This window comes from Electrona antarctica, assembly GCF_951216825.1.
Source record: "Electrona antarctica genome assembly, chromosome: 13".
In the NCBI taxonomy this organism is placed as follows: Eukaryota; Metazoa; Chordata; class Actinopteri; order Myctophiformes; family Myctophidae; genus Electrona; species Electrona antarctica.
The window spans coordinates 3,935,854-3,948,211 of NC_136794.1; the positions used below are offsets into that span (position 1 = coordinate 3,935,854).

The 12,358-nt window shown below is 42.4% G+C and overlaps 1 protein-coding gene across 2 annotated transcripts; it reads left to right on the forward strand.

Moving 5' to 3' along the window:
- Positions 1-2,293: 2,293 nt before the first annotated feature.
- Positions 2,294-10,086, forward strand: tsn (translin). 2 transcript variants are annotated; one of them, XR_013791380.1, is made up of 7 exons: positions 2,294-2,447; positions 3,233-3,326; positions 3,891-3,987; positions 5,620-5,735; positions 6,254-6,333; positions 7,683-8,269; positions 8,300-10,086. XR_013791380.1 is itself a non-coding variant. In XM_079518322.1 (6 exons), the coding sequence occupies exons 1-6, from the start codon at positions 2,382-2,384 to the stop codon at positions 7,917-7,919; spliced, it is 690 nt and encodes a 229-aa protein (XP_079374448.1). In that variant the 5' UTR covers positions 2,294-2,381; the 3' UTR covers positions 7,920-10,086. The 2 variants fall into 2 exon arrangements, 1 of the variants encoding a protein (XP_079374448.1); XM_079518322.1 differs by having other exon boundaries at positions 7,683-10,086.
- Positions 10,087-12,358: the final 2,272 nt, after the last annotated feature.

Here is a 12,358-nt window from a genome sequence, read left to right on the forward strand (position 1 = left end):
GTTACGCCACCGCCTGGGCCGCACAATTTGTTTCTACTCAGTCTTTGTCTCATAGGAGGGCTGTTGGCAGTTCAGAAACCCGTCCACCAGTGACATCATCAATGGGGAATCCAAGCTAATAGAAACTGCAGGCTTTCTATAGTCCTGAAAAGTTGCAATGTGAAAAAGGAAGCCATCGTTCTCACGATAATACAAATCTAAACATTTTTGTAAAATAAATCTTGTTTAAAAAAAATCTGCCTAACGGTGATGTCACTGGTGGACGGGTTTCTGAACTGCCCACAGCCCTCCTATGAGACACAGACTGAGTAGAACAAAATGGTGTCATTTTATCATGATTGTTAGTGAGGCCCAATTATATGAAGATAGGTTGAAAAGTGGTGAAGTGGTCCTTTATTTATTATCATTGATTGATTAATTGATTGATTGATTGATTGAATACTTTATTAACAGTGTTCAAGGAAGTACAGTACAATAAAGCTCTGCTATACAAGCAGGGCTTGTTTGTTTCCATTGGGGTTCAACGAAGATGCCTAAAATGATCAAGTTTAAAAGTACTCGATTGTTGATAGTTGTTCTTAGATTGGCTTATACTCTCTGAACCCAGAGTCAATCAGAATGAAACATGCATAACTAAGCATCATTTAGCTATTGAAAATAGCAGATCTACAAGCTCATAGCGTGCCACCGAGTGGCGCGCTATGAGCTTATAGGTCTGCTATTTTTTAAAGATTGTGAAAATGTGGCACAAATCTTTGAATGTATATTCTTTCAGAAGACTTTTGTGGCACAAATGGTGCACAAATCTTTGAATGTATATTCTTTCAGAATACTTTTTATTCATTTCGACGTCGGGCCTAAATGGGATAAACAGTGATTCATTTTCATGTATGATCCATGCCGAGTGGAATAGTAAGAGAATTGTAAGAGCTGAGCTTGAAAACCTGGCACAATGGTGTCAAGAGAACAACCTGGCTCTCAACGTTGACAAAACAAAAGAGCTGATCTTTGACTACAGGAGGCCTCCCAGAGACCACTCTCCCATCCAGATCGGAGATGCTGCAGTGGAAAGGGTCAGAGAGCTCAAATTCCTGGGAGTGCATCACTGAGGACCTCACCTGGGCAGTGCAAGACAGAGCGGGTGGTGACGAAAGCACAACAAACAACGCCTCTTCTTTCTCAGTAAACTGAAGAAAGCTGGAATGGGTCCAAAGTCCAAAGTTCTAAGAGCTTTCTACAGAGGCACCACAGAGAGCATCCTGACTGGTTGCTTCACGGCCTGGTATGGCAACTGCATGCACTGACCTAACCGCAAAGCATCGCAAAGGGTTGTGCGGACAGCCGCACGCATCAGCAGATGTGCTCTCCCATCCATCCAAGCCCTGTACGATAATAATATATACGATTTATATAGCGCTATTCTAGGTAGTAGGTACCCAAAGTCGCTTTACAGAACAGAAGTAAAAAAAATATATATATTAGAAAAACTAGTTAAAAGGTTAAATGGTTTAAAACTAGAAATCAAAACAAGAAGGGTGTGTGTGTGTGTGTGTGACTACGAAGCGGTTTCGTAGTCTCAAAGCCACTGGAAATAGACTGTAAAAAAGCTTATTTCCCCGAACAATCAGATACATGAACGAACTCATAAGAACCAGAGTGTACCAGGGAAAAGGAAAACGCTACCCCCCCCCCGCACCTTTTCCCTCTTCCCGCTCGAATTGCACTGTCTGAAGGAAGCCAAACAAAAATAAGTTTTACTCTTATGTATAGCCTACCTGTACACAAGATGTAACAATAATAATAATTAAAACAAGGCTCCAGACTTCCCAAAACAAACTGGTCAGGCTACTACTTGGCCTCACGCCCCGAACCCACCTCACCCCTGCCCACTTTGACAGGCTGGAATGGCTTAGGGTTGACGACAGAGAGTACAGCATCTTGTTTTGTATTGAGTTGTGCTTGAATGTATGTGCTTGATGTACTGTAATTCTCCAATCTGTTAAATACTTCAATCAATCAATCAATCAATCAATCAATCAATCAATCAATCAATCAATCAATTCTGTTTGCTGCTGCCTTTCACTGTTGTTTCCCCCCAAAAAACAATATTTCTTTTTTTTTTAAACTTTTTAATGTTATTATTTTTTTCAGGCCATGTTTTTTGTGGCTTTCGCCTTTATTTTATATATTTTTTAATCTCAAAATGCAAAATCTGAATTCCCTGGTCAGCGATGACGTCATCTCGAGGCGACGTAATATTTACCAAGGAAGGAGGGAGACAGCCCCCCCCCCCCCTAGCCGACTCGTGTGCACGTTGAATATTTCTCATTGTTTGGTCATCATCGTCTCGTCTACTACGTCTAGGCATTTCATCTTCCATCATGTCTGTAACCGAGATGTTCACCTACATCCAAGGCTTCCTGGGCGCCGACCAGGACGTGCGAGAGGTGTGAATATGAATGATTATTATCAATTCAATAATAGCTTAGCTGTACTGCACAACTGACTAGCTAGCAGCTATGTTAGCAGCAGCAGCAAGCTACGTTGATGCCTTCTGCACGTCTCTAAATGTTATGATGAATTGAACAAGGTGGACCCTCTTGTAAACAAGTGTAGTGCTTTATTGCGGTCGTCCACTCACAGTTAACAGTTTTTGAGGTGTGCTTGAAATGTACTGTAATTCTGCAGTGCAAACTGTTAATAAATACTTCAATCAATCAATTATCGACACATTTTTGTCTTGTACATAAACACATGCAAACGTTGAAATTTATTTAATTTCATTAATAGTATCTAATCATGATTAGTAGTCTTTTTCTGCTCGAGACAGATTGTAAAGGAAAAGAGGGCGCTATTTTCCCTTTGTTTTGTCAATGCGTTCTAGGATTGAATCATATCAATGCAGTTACTGGTAAAATAAAGGCATGCTGTGTTACGAATTCTATGGCAAACATGACTGACATTTTTGTTAAGTATTGGTGGTGTGTGTGTGTGTGTGCGCATACAACTGATACAGTAGATTGTGCATTATGCTTTGGTCTATATTTGTATTTATATTTATTAATATTGGTTAATTAATCTAAGCCTGTCAATCAATGTGCAGATGGCTAGATCAGACTTATGTCTGCCTGTTTGTATTCCTATTTTGTATCTTTATTACATTTTATACTTCATTTATTTAATTCGTACATTTTTCTTACTTCCATCTGTCTATTGTACATTAATCTTACAGGACATTAGGAAAGTGGTCCAGCTTTTGGAACAAACTGCTAGGGAAATTCTAACACTACTCCAAGGTGTCCACCAGCCTTCTGGCTTCAAAGAAAGTAAGTGGCGGCGATGTTGCCTGCACAGGCCTATAATGTGTCTATCCCCATTCCTGTGCATGACTGCAGTGCTCGCAGACGATGCTAGATACTTTATGGAGATATTCCAGAGATTGTTGGTTCCGTTTAATGTTGATGCTTTAACTCATTTAGACCTGAGGACGATGCTACAAATGTCTTCTAAATCCTGACAGTTTTCTGAAAAACCTATGTTTTTATGTCACTGGTGCCCAACCTTTTTCATTAGAAGGACCCCAAAAATTATATGTAATCAGCCTCTGACCCCCATCTGAAAATATGTTGTTCCAGGGACCCCCCCAGAAGCAAAGATTTGAGTTAAAAAACGTTCGCTCTGAAAGAATATATATTCAAAGATTTGCGCCACATTTTCAAGATTTTTCAAAAATAGCAGATCTACAAGCTCGTAAGCGCGGCACTCGGTGCCGCGCTATGAGCTTGTAGATCTGCTATTTTTCAATAGCTAAAGTAATGGTTAAATCACCAAAAGGCGTTCCCGCCCGAAATTGGGTTAAATACATGTATATTTCTTTTGTTTCTCTATAGTTCCCAGTAAATGTGCGAAGGCCCGGGACTTGTTCTGCACAGTCAGGACCCACCTTGCAGACCTCAAAACAAAATTTCCTGCGGAGCAGTATTACAGGTACATTTGCTGTTAAAAATCACAATTACCTGATATTCCATACATTGTGTGTGTGTGTATTCAATTTCCATATACAGCCATGGAAGACTTGATGCAAATTCACGGAGGGTTTAATCTCTGGGACATTCTAATTTAGTCTAACTCTGTGTGTACTCGCCCATAAATCAATTGGTGGTTATCTCCCACCCGTTATTGTCTATTATCAAATCCATTTGAACGTGAATGTTTTACACGCAGGGGTCGGCAACAGGCGGCCCGCGGGCCAAAATTGGCCCCCCAGAAATAATATCTGGCCCGTGAGATAATTTTGAGAATTATTATTATTATTTTTTTTTTAAGTCCCACGTTAGCGACCATATTTACAATATGAAAACTGTCACTTAGACAATGTAGGTTACACACCGCTGGAATTAAACATGGAACCTGCAGGCAGCATTAGGTGAGTAATTCATTGTATATGTGTTGGACGTTCGTGGTTGTGCTAATGATAAACGGACAGGTGCTGCCAGTGGGATCCTCCTGCTGCTTAACGACGACACTGTTCTGTGACTAGGTGTACTAGTGTAGCTTTGCATCTGCCCGTGTGAAAGCAGCATAACGTCGTGTCAGCACCATATTTTTCCAGCAAAAAAAAAAGAAAAAAGTTGATTTATATTGGTCAAATAGACCCGAATTAGACCCGAATTAGACCGAATTAGACCCGAATTAGACCCGAAATTTTTCGCGCACGCGCCAGACGGCCGGCCCGCGATGGAATGTCTGGGAATAATATTGGCCCGAGGACAATCTCAGTTGCCGACCCCTGTTTTACAGTAAGTAAAATATCTCCACTTTTGTGGGCATACAACCGAAATAAGCTATTGGGGCTTTTCGTGTCATCCTTTTGACCTATGTGTGAAAATTAATTAATTGTTTGTACGTTTTTCAGTCAATAAAAAAAAAAATCTTCCACAAAATTAACATGAAACACAATCTGTACATACGTACAGTAGCAGCACTAAGCACATGTAAACTTCCTTCAATGAGAGCATTATGTTATGTATGTCTTAATTATTGAGTGAATAGTACACAGTGCAACACACTAAAGAATGCTGCAGAGATGAATCTCTCCATCAAAATGGGAGTATTCTATGGCATTTGAAATGCATGCAATGTACTGCATCGAATATCAGCCATTCAATGTGAACTGGTTGTGTGTGTCAGTGACCCAAAACATTCAGTGTATACCTTGAGGTGGTAAATTGCAACAGCTACAGTAACGGCACATGATTGAGGTTTACAGGTTTTCTTAAACCCGGTTTCAGTGTTTATATACAATTATTTATTTTGTGTTGCAGGAAATTATGATTTGCACTAATCAATCTTAAACTGTTTGGGGAAGCACTGGAATTGTAAACTAGAAATTGGACACACTTACTAATAGTAAAATCATAACAGTCCTTTTGTCATACTAAGTTCTGCTACTGATAGCGCACAATGTTTTACATACTATTTCAACTTGCTGGTTAACAGGCTATCAGTCTTAGAATTTGTATTTCTATCAATAATATATAAGTACACAGTACAATTTGCAAATGCAAGTAATGCCCTCTCTCTCACCCTCCCTCCTCATTCCCCCCCTCTTGCATTTAGGTTCCATGAACACTGGAGGTTCGTCCTCCAGCGCCTGGTCTTCCTGGCAGCCTTCGTGGTTTACCTGGAGAGTGAGAACCTGGTCAAACGGGAGGAAGTGGCTGAGATACTTGGCAGTAGGTACCAAATCGTGGAAAAGATCCAGTTGATCACTTGGCCATACATACTGCTGCCAGCTAGGGGATGATAAAATAAAAAAAATAAAAACAAATGTTACAGATGTTAGTTTGTGGCCCTGGGCCGCTGCACTAACTGATAATGATTCCCGAGCGTGGCACGGCTACAGCTCCTTGGCTGCGGCTCACCGCTCCAAGAGATGGGTCAAATGCGGAGAACAAATTTCACTGCGTTAACGTGTGTGACAAATCGTACGACTTTGACTTTGACACAAACACTTTAGACAAGTGGTGCTAAAGTGCAATGTATACATAAATAAATAGACTTTTCCTTTTTTTAGATCAGATAAAAATATCACAGCATTTCAATGAATAATACTAAAATAAGGGATTTAAAGTTGCAGCTTCACAGTGGCCTGCACTGCCAAACGGCATCTGAAACACGAAATCGGGATTGACCGAAAAATCTGTCGGGCCGTCGGGCTCTGATTCTGACCTCTGCTCTTTCCTCCATTCAGTCGAAGTGGTCAGAGAGAAGGGTTTTCACCTTGATGTCGAGGACTACTTGGCAGGCGTTCTCATCATGGCCAGTGAATTGGTAAGTGCTGTATATGTTTTCTTTTCCCTTTTTACCTCCTTTGATGATTTCCTGTTTTTTGGCTATATAGAAGTGTATATTTGTACGTGTACGTAGGTGTTGGGGTTCCCAGATTGTCCATCCTGTCTAAAAGCTATTTTCGACCAAAGAAAACCAAACTTTTCAAAACCACGCTCCAAAGTAGATGGGGGAGACAACTGAGCTTTAAAAAATAAATACTAACATATGATTGTCATGTGTATCCATAGCAGGCTCTAGATAAACTGTCTCAATTGCCCGAATGCATGCCCAACAGAAAGGATTTAAGCCCCAACACATGAATGGCGTTTTAGTCTTCTAGACCAGGGGTTCTCAACGTTTTTGGCCGGGGACCCCCGGAAATGCTTTGGCAATGTCTCGGGACCCACGCCCCGCCCCCTCCCGACCCCCAATATAAATTGACTGCTACAATAACCTTTGGTGTTTTAAGCATTGTTATAATTTAGCTATTGAAAAATAGCAGATCTACAAGCTCATAGCGCGCCACCGAGCTTGTAGGTCTGCTATTTTTGAAAAATCGTGAAAATAAAATTTAAAAAAAAAACTTTTTTTTTTTTTTTTTTTTTTTTTGAAAATAATTTGGGGACCCCCTAAAATAATTTGGCGACCCCCCGAGGGGTCGCGACCCACGGGTTGAGAACCCCTGTTCTAGACATAGCTTAAAAATGTAAATTGAAAAAGGAATCTAGAAAAAACATAGTTGGTTGGTTGTGTGACTTGATTCATAAATCGGGTTTTAACAAAAGTAGTCAGATTTCCCATGGCAAGCAATGATTATTATTATCATATTTGTTATCATTATGACTTATTTCCCAAATGCGCATTAACAAAAATTGCACACTCTGCCCCCTGCAACACCGCGGTGATATTACATTGAACTCTCCCTACCCTTATTGCTGTGGTGTTGTTACACATGATACGATCTGATCATGATCAGATTTAATTAAGACTATAGGAAATGTCCCGTGTTGCCGTCTACAATCGAACATACGGGCGTCTGTGGCTCAGGAGGTAGAGCAGGTCGTCCAATGATCCGTGGGTCGGTGTTTCGAATCCCGGCTCCTCCTCCTGTCCACATGTGGAAGTGTCCTTGGGGCAAGACACTGAACCCTACATTGCCTCCAATGAGTCGGTCGGTGTGAGCTTGCCCACCATTGGTGTGGGAAGTGAGGACGCTGAAGTCGACTGCTTCACCTCCCAATGAATGAACCATTCATTGTAAAGCGATTTGAGCACTTGGGGAAAAAGCGCTATAAAAAATGCAACTCATTAACGCTTGGCTTCGTTTCCCCTCCCTCGGCTCGCTATAGTCACGGCTGGCGGTGAACAGTGTGACGGCGGGGGACTACGGCAGGCCACTGCGCATCTCCAACTTCATCAACGAGCTGGACTCGGGCTTCCGCCTTCTCAACCTGAAGAACGACCCCCTCCGCAAGCGCTACGACGGCCTCAAGTACGACGTGAAGAAGATCGAGGAGGTGGTGTACGACCTGTCCATCCGCGGCCTGGCCAAGGAGCCCGAGGCCGGGGGAGGAGACAAGAAGTAGAACCCCCCCCCCCGCCACCCTCCGGAGGAGGTGGAAAAGCTGTCGGAGATGGAGGATGGCGCAGGGGAGGCATGCGCTAGCCTCCACTCTTAGGCTGGGACCGCTTCCAACGGCTGCTGCAGGCTGGAGACTTTTTTTTTACCCCCCCATTTCAAGAACCCACGGGGGTGTGCGCCTGATGGCTCACTTATGCTTCCGTCGCACAATGTTGTTGCGCAGCGAAAATAGCCGACCTACAAGCTAACAATAATTGCGATTCGTTGTTCGCTTATAGGTCGGGGAAAGTTTGGCCCCGCTAACACCGCTGTGCGATGAAGTATGAAAATAGCTGATCTACAAGCTCACAACGCGTCGCGCTGCGACGCGTTGTGAGCTTGTAGATCGGCTATTTTCTTTGAGCCCCAGCAGCCTAGGACAGACTGTGTGTGTGTGTGTGTGTGTGTGTGTGTGTGTGTGTGTGTGTGTGTGTGTGTGTGTGTGTGTGTGTGTGTGTGTGTGTGTGTGTGTGTGTGTGTGTGTGTGTGTGTGTGTGTGTGTGTGTGTGTGTGTGTGTGTGTGTGTGTGTGTGTGTGTGTGTGTGTGACTGACTGCATGAGAAGTGCTTTAGATAAGATGGCGGGCTGTCAGAGGTGTTGAGGAGGCGCCATCAGAGCAAAATGGTTCGAGAGGCAGTCGGATATGATGCTCTTTGTTTCTTTTAGTTTGTCTCAGAGTTGTTCCTTTTTGTTCCCGGCATCATTCAGTTCACCTGATTAGGCCTCATTCACGACACACTTGTGTCCTGTGTCTTCTGTGTGTTATGGCCGCCTCAATGCATTTCCAATGGGGGGGGTCACATGGTTTGATGACAACCCAAGGACTGTCTAAAGAGGACGAGACGCGAAGACCGTACGGGCGACGCCATGTTGCTCCATGGAAGGAAAGAAACATGCGCAATGGGCTATATGCAGCCAACACTTCCGCGTTCAGCTTCCTTGGTCTCAACTGCGCATGTTTCTTTCCTTCCATGGAGCACCATGGAGCAACATGGCGTCGCCCGTACGGTCTTCGCGTCTCGTCCTCTTTAGACAGTCCTTGTGACAACCTTGTTGCATGACTGTCTTCTGCCTTCCCCCCCCCCCCCCATGCATTGAGACGGCCATGACGCACAGAAGACACAAGTGTGTGTGTCTCGCGTGTGTCTTAGGTGTGAATGAGGCCATACCATTTTATTGGTTGTTGGTTTAAACCTTTTCAATTGTTGGATTGATTTCGTCGACTCCTTGTCTAGTGTTTTTTGATGTTTGCTTCACAGTTGTGATAAATGGTTGGCCACCGAAGACGAGTTGGTTCCAGTCATGTTGAGCTTATTGTTGTGGTTACGTGTTTTATTTGCAACAACAAAGGTAAAATATACACTAAATATAAAATATGTCGTTTTGTAAGACACTGTCTTGATGCTCGGGGACATTAACGGGAAGCCCAGGGGCCTGATCTATAAAATTAACCGGTTTGATTTTGACAATTTAGAATTATCATAAGATGTCTTTAACATCCTTACTTTTCCAAATGATACTTGTATATCACAGAAAAACAAAACACAGAATCGATTGATCCCTGATTAGTTTTGATAGTTTCAGTAAGTCAACAAGCTTTGGTGTTTTTATTATAAATGAGGCCTCAGAAGGAAGAAAGAGAGCCAAAAGAAATGGCAATGGATGCACTTGACAAAATCTAAAGCTACTGCTATGTTTCTAGTTCTACACCTTGTTCAATTGGCCAGGTACCCTACAACACTTGCCAATGAATCAGCCGTGCCATTTTTATATTTTGTTTGAGTACCGCTTTCTCTGGAAAACCACGATTGTGACAGCAGTATGTTCTGAATAAATCAAAGGCTATTCCGCTGACTTTTTTTCATGTACGGCAGTGTTCTGTCTTGTGACTTTATTTTGGAAGTGTACGTTTTTTGCTTGTAGACTAGCAATTATCATTAGAAACTGTATTTTTGCTCAATTCCAATTTGTGTTTCTTGTTTTCCATTAGTGATAATAAGTGCCATGTGTGGTTGCTTACAAACGATTCCAGTTCAGTTTCACTTGTATTTTTTTTTTTACTTCTGTATTTGATCCTAATATGGATCCACTTGCTCTAAAGTGCTTCAAAATAAATATTTCTACGTTCTCCATTTCAGGTACATTTCTTACCTAACATATATTATATGGATAATATTATCCTGAAACCTAATTTAAAATCATGAAAGTCATCTTATGGTGTTGCTACAGTATGTGATCTAGGTGGGGAGGTGGGGTGGTCCTAGTTGGTACCAACAATGCAGAGGTTTGCCTTTCTGTGATGAAGTAATGGTATCGGAGACATTGAGAGAATTAGACCTAAGATAGGCAATTTGGTAGGCAAATGTACAGTGGCGTGCACAGATAGACACTAGGGGGTGCTAGAGCACCCCCTGCCCTTTTGGCAATGTGCCCTTTTGAAGAAGAAAAAGAAAAACCTTTTTTTTCCTTTTTTTTTTTTGATTTTTCAAAAATAGCAGACCTACAAGCTCGTAGCGCGCCACTCGGTGGCGCGCTATGAGCTTGTAGATCTGCTATTTTTCAATAGCTAAAGCATAACATAATGCTAACACCAAAAGGGGTTCCCGCCCAAAATAGTTTAAGGCAACCGGCCGGTTCCACGCGCTGCACAAGGTGCCCTTTTTTAACTTGAGCACCTGCCCCTCTAAATGTCTGTGCACGCCACTGCAAATGTATACATGTAGCAGACACTTATCCAGAGCAACTTACAAATGGATGGATTTTGACTCATCAAGGCCAAGGGGCCAGTGAGGCTATTCTACGTTGAAGCTCTGGGCCCTAGTGGTAGGAGGAGGGACTACAGGCGGACCCGTGTATTCATGACCGGGAAACCCCGTGCAGCTGGGCTTTAACATTGAGCGCTCGGTTGCACTTCCGCATTTGACCACCAACATTTGGTGGTCAAATGCGGAAGTAGACGTTCTGAGACGGTACTTCCGGCAGTCTTCCGGGTGCTTCAAAACGCCACTGAGCAACTTCCACTGACATGAATAGCTGGGGGGGGGCGGAGCTTCGCGCCAGTTCAGTCTCTATCCTTTTATATACTCTATGATCAAGGCCCCTGGGCCATTTTTCTTTTTCGGCCTTTGCCATGTGCTTCCCAGAACAGGCAGTCGGTTGGGCATGCAAACATACTAGTTGAGTTGTAAGGCACGTGTGTCTCTAATTTACAGTAGTTACATGATATTTATTTGCATGTAAAACGTGTATTTAAAAAGTTCTCGTCGGCTCTAGTCAGAGATTTGTCTTGTTAGTCAAACAACAATATAGGAGGGTCCTTGTACTGTAATATGCTGAACAGGTTACCTACTTATACATACTTTACCCCCTTGTCCAGTCTATAATCCGTCCATGTAGTTCCTTGCCCTTTTACGACTAAATAATAACGATTAAATCCCCCAAACACCTGAAATGCATAGAAAACTATCAGACTGAGCTTTTTTTGGATGATGAAATGGTGTTGGTTTGGTGGTGCGACTGTTGTAGTTACAGTAGTAGTGGATGTTTGCATATTGCCATCATGTTTGGTGGGGCAGTCAGGGCATTGCCCATGCCTATATCCAGCCCTGGCAATGTCCCTGCTCCTTGGAATTGTTCAGTGGTTTTGGACATTGTAGCCTACTTCAAATTCAAAAGTCAAAGACATTTAACACTAGCATGTCTGAAGTAAAATGAGATAGAAGTAGCATGTGCTTAAATTCATATTTAGAATTTTTTTCAGATTTTTCTGAGATGATAGAATGATGATGGATGATGATGGTCATGGAATGGGGAACCTCCTGAAAGCTTCATGGGCAAAATCTTATTAAAAAAACTGACAAAATGACCTCTCAGACTGTTGGGGTACATGGAAAAGGGCTACAGCAGGGGTGCCCAAAAGGTAGATCGCGATCTACCAGTAGATCACAAAGGCTGTGCAGGTAGATCACATGACATGGCCCTAAAGAGTATTTCATTTAAATATATTGGGGGAAAAAAAATACATTTCTTTCCCTCTATTTCCCATTCCAAGTGCATTTGTCTTATACTGTACAGAATGTAACACGAACTCTACTATTCCGAAGCCACCTCGGGTACATATTTAAAATATTTAAACAGCAATGGTATAATAATTGATTTGGTGGGTAGATCTTGCCGAGCTTGTCATTTTGAAAGTAGCGCTCAAGTCAAAAAGTGTGGGCACCCCTGGGCTACAGCATTTTCACAGTTACTAACAATCTCAAACTGTCATTTGGTCAAATATCACCACTAAGCTGATATAATTAATTTGTCTTTAAGATGTCAGTCAGGTATTAAACCCACCTGTACTGTACTGTATCGACTGGTGACATACTAACATCTTCCCAATATCACACTGGGACGTGC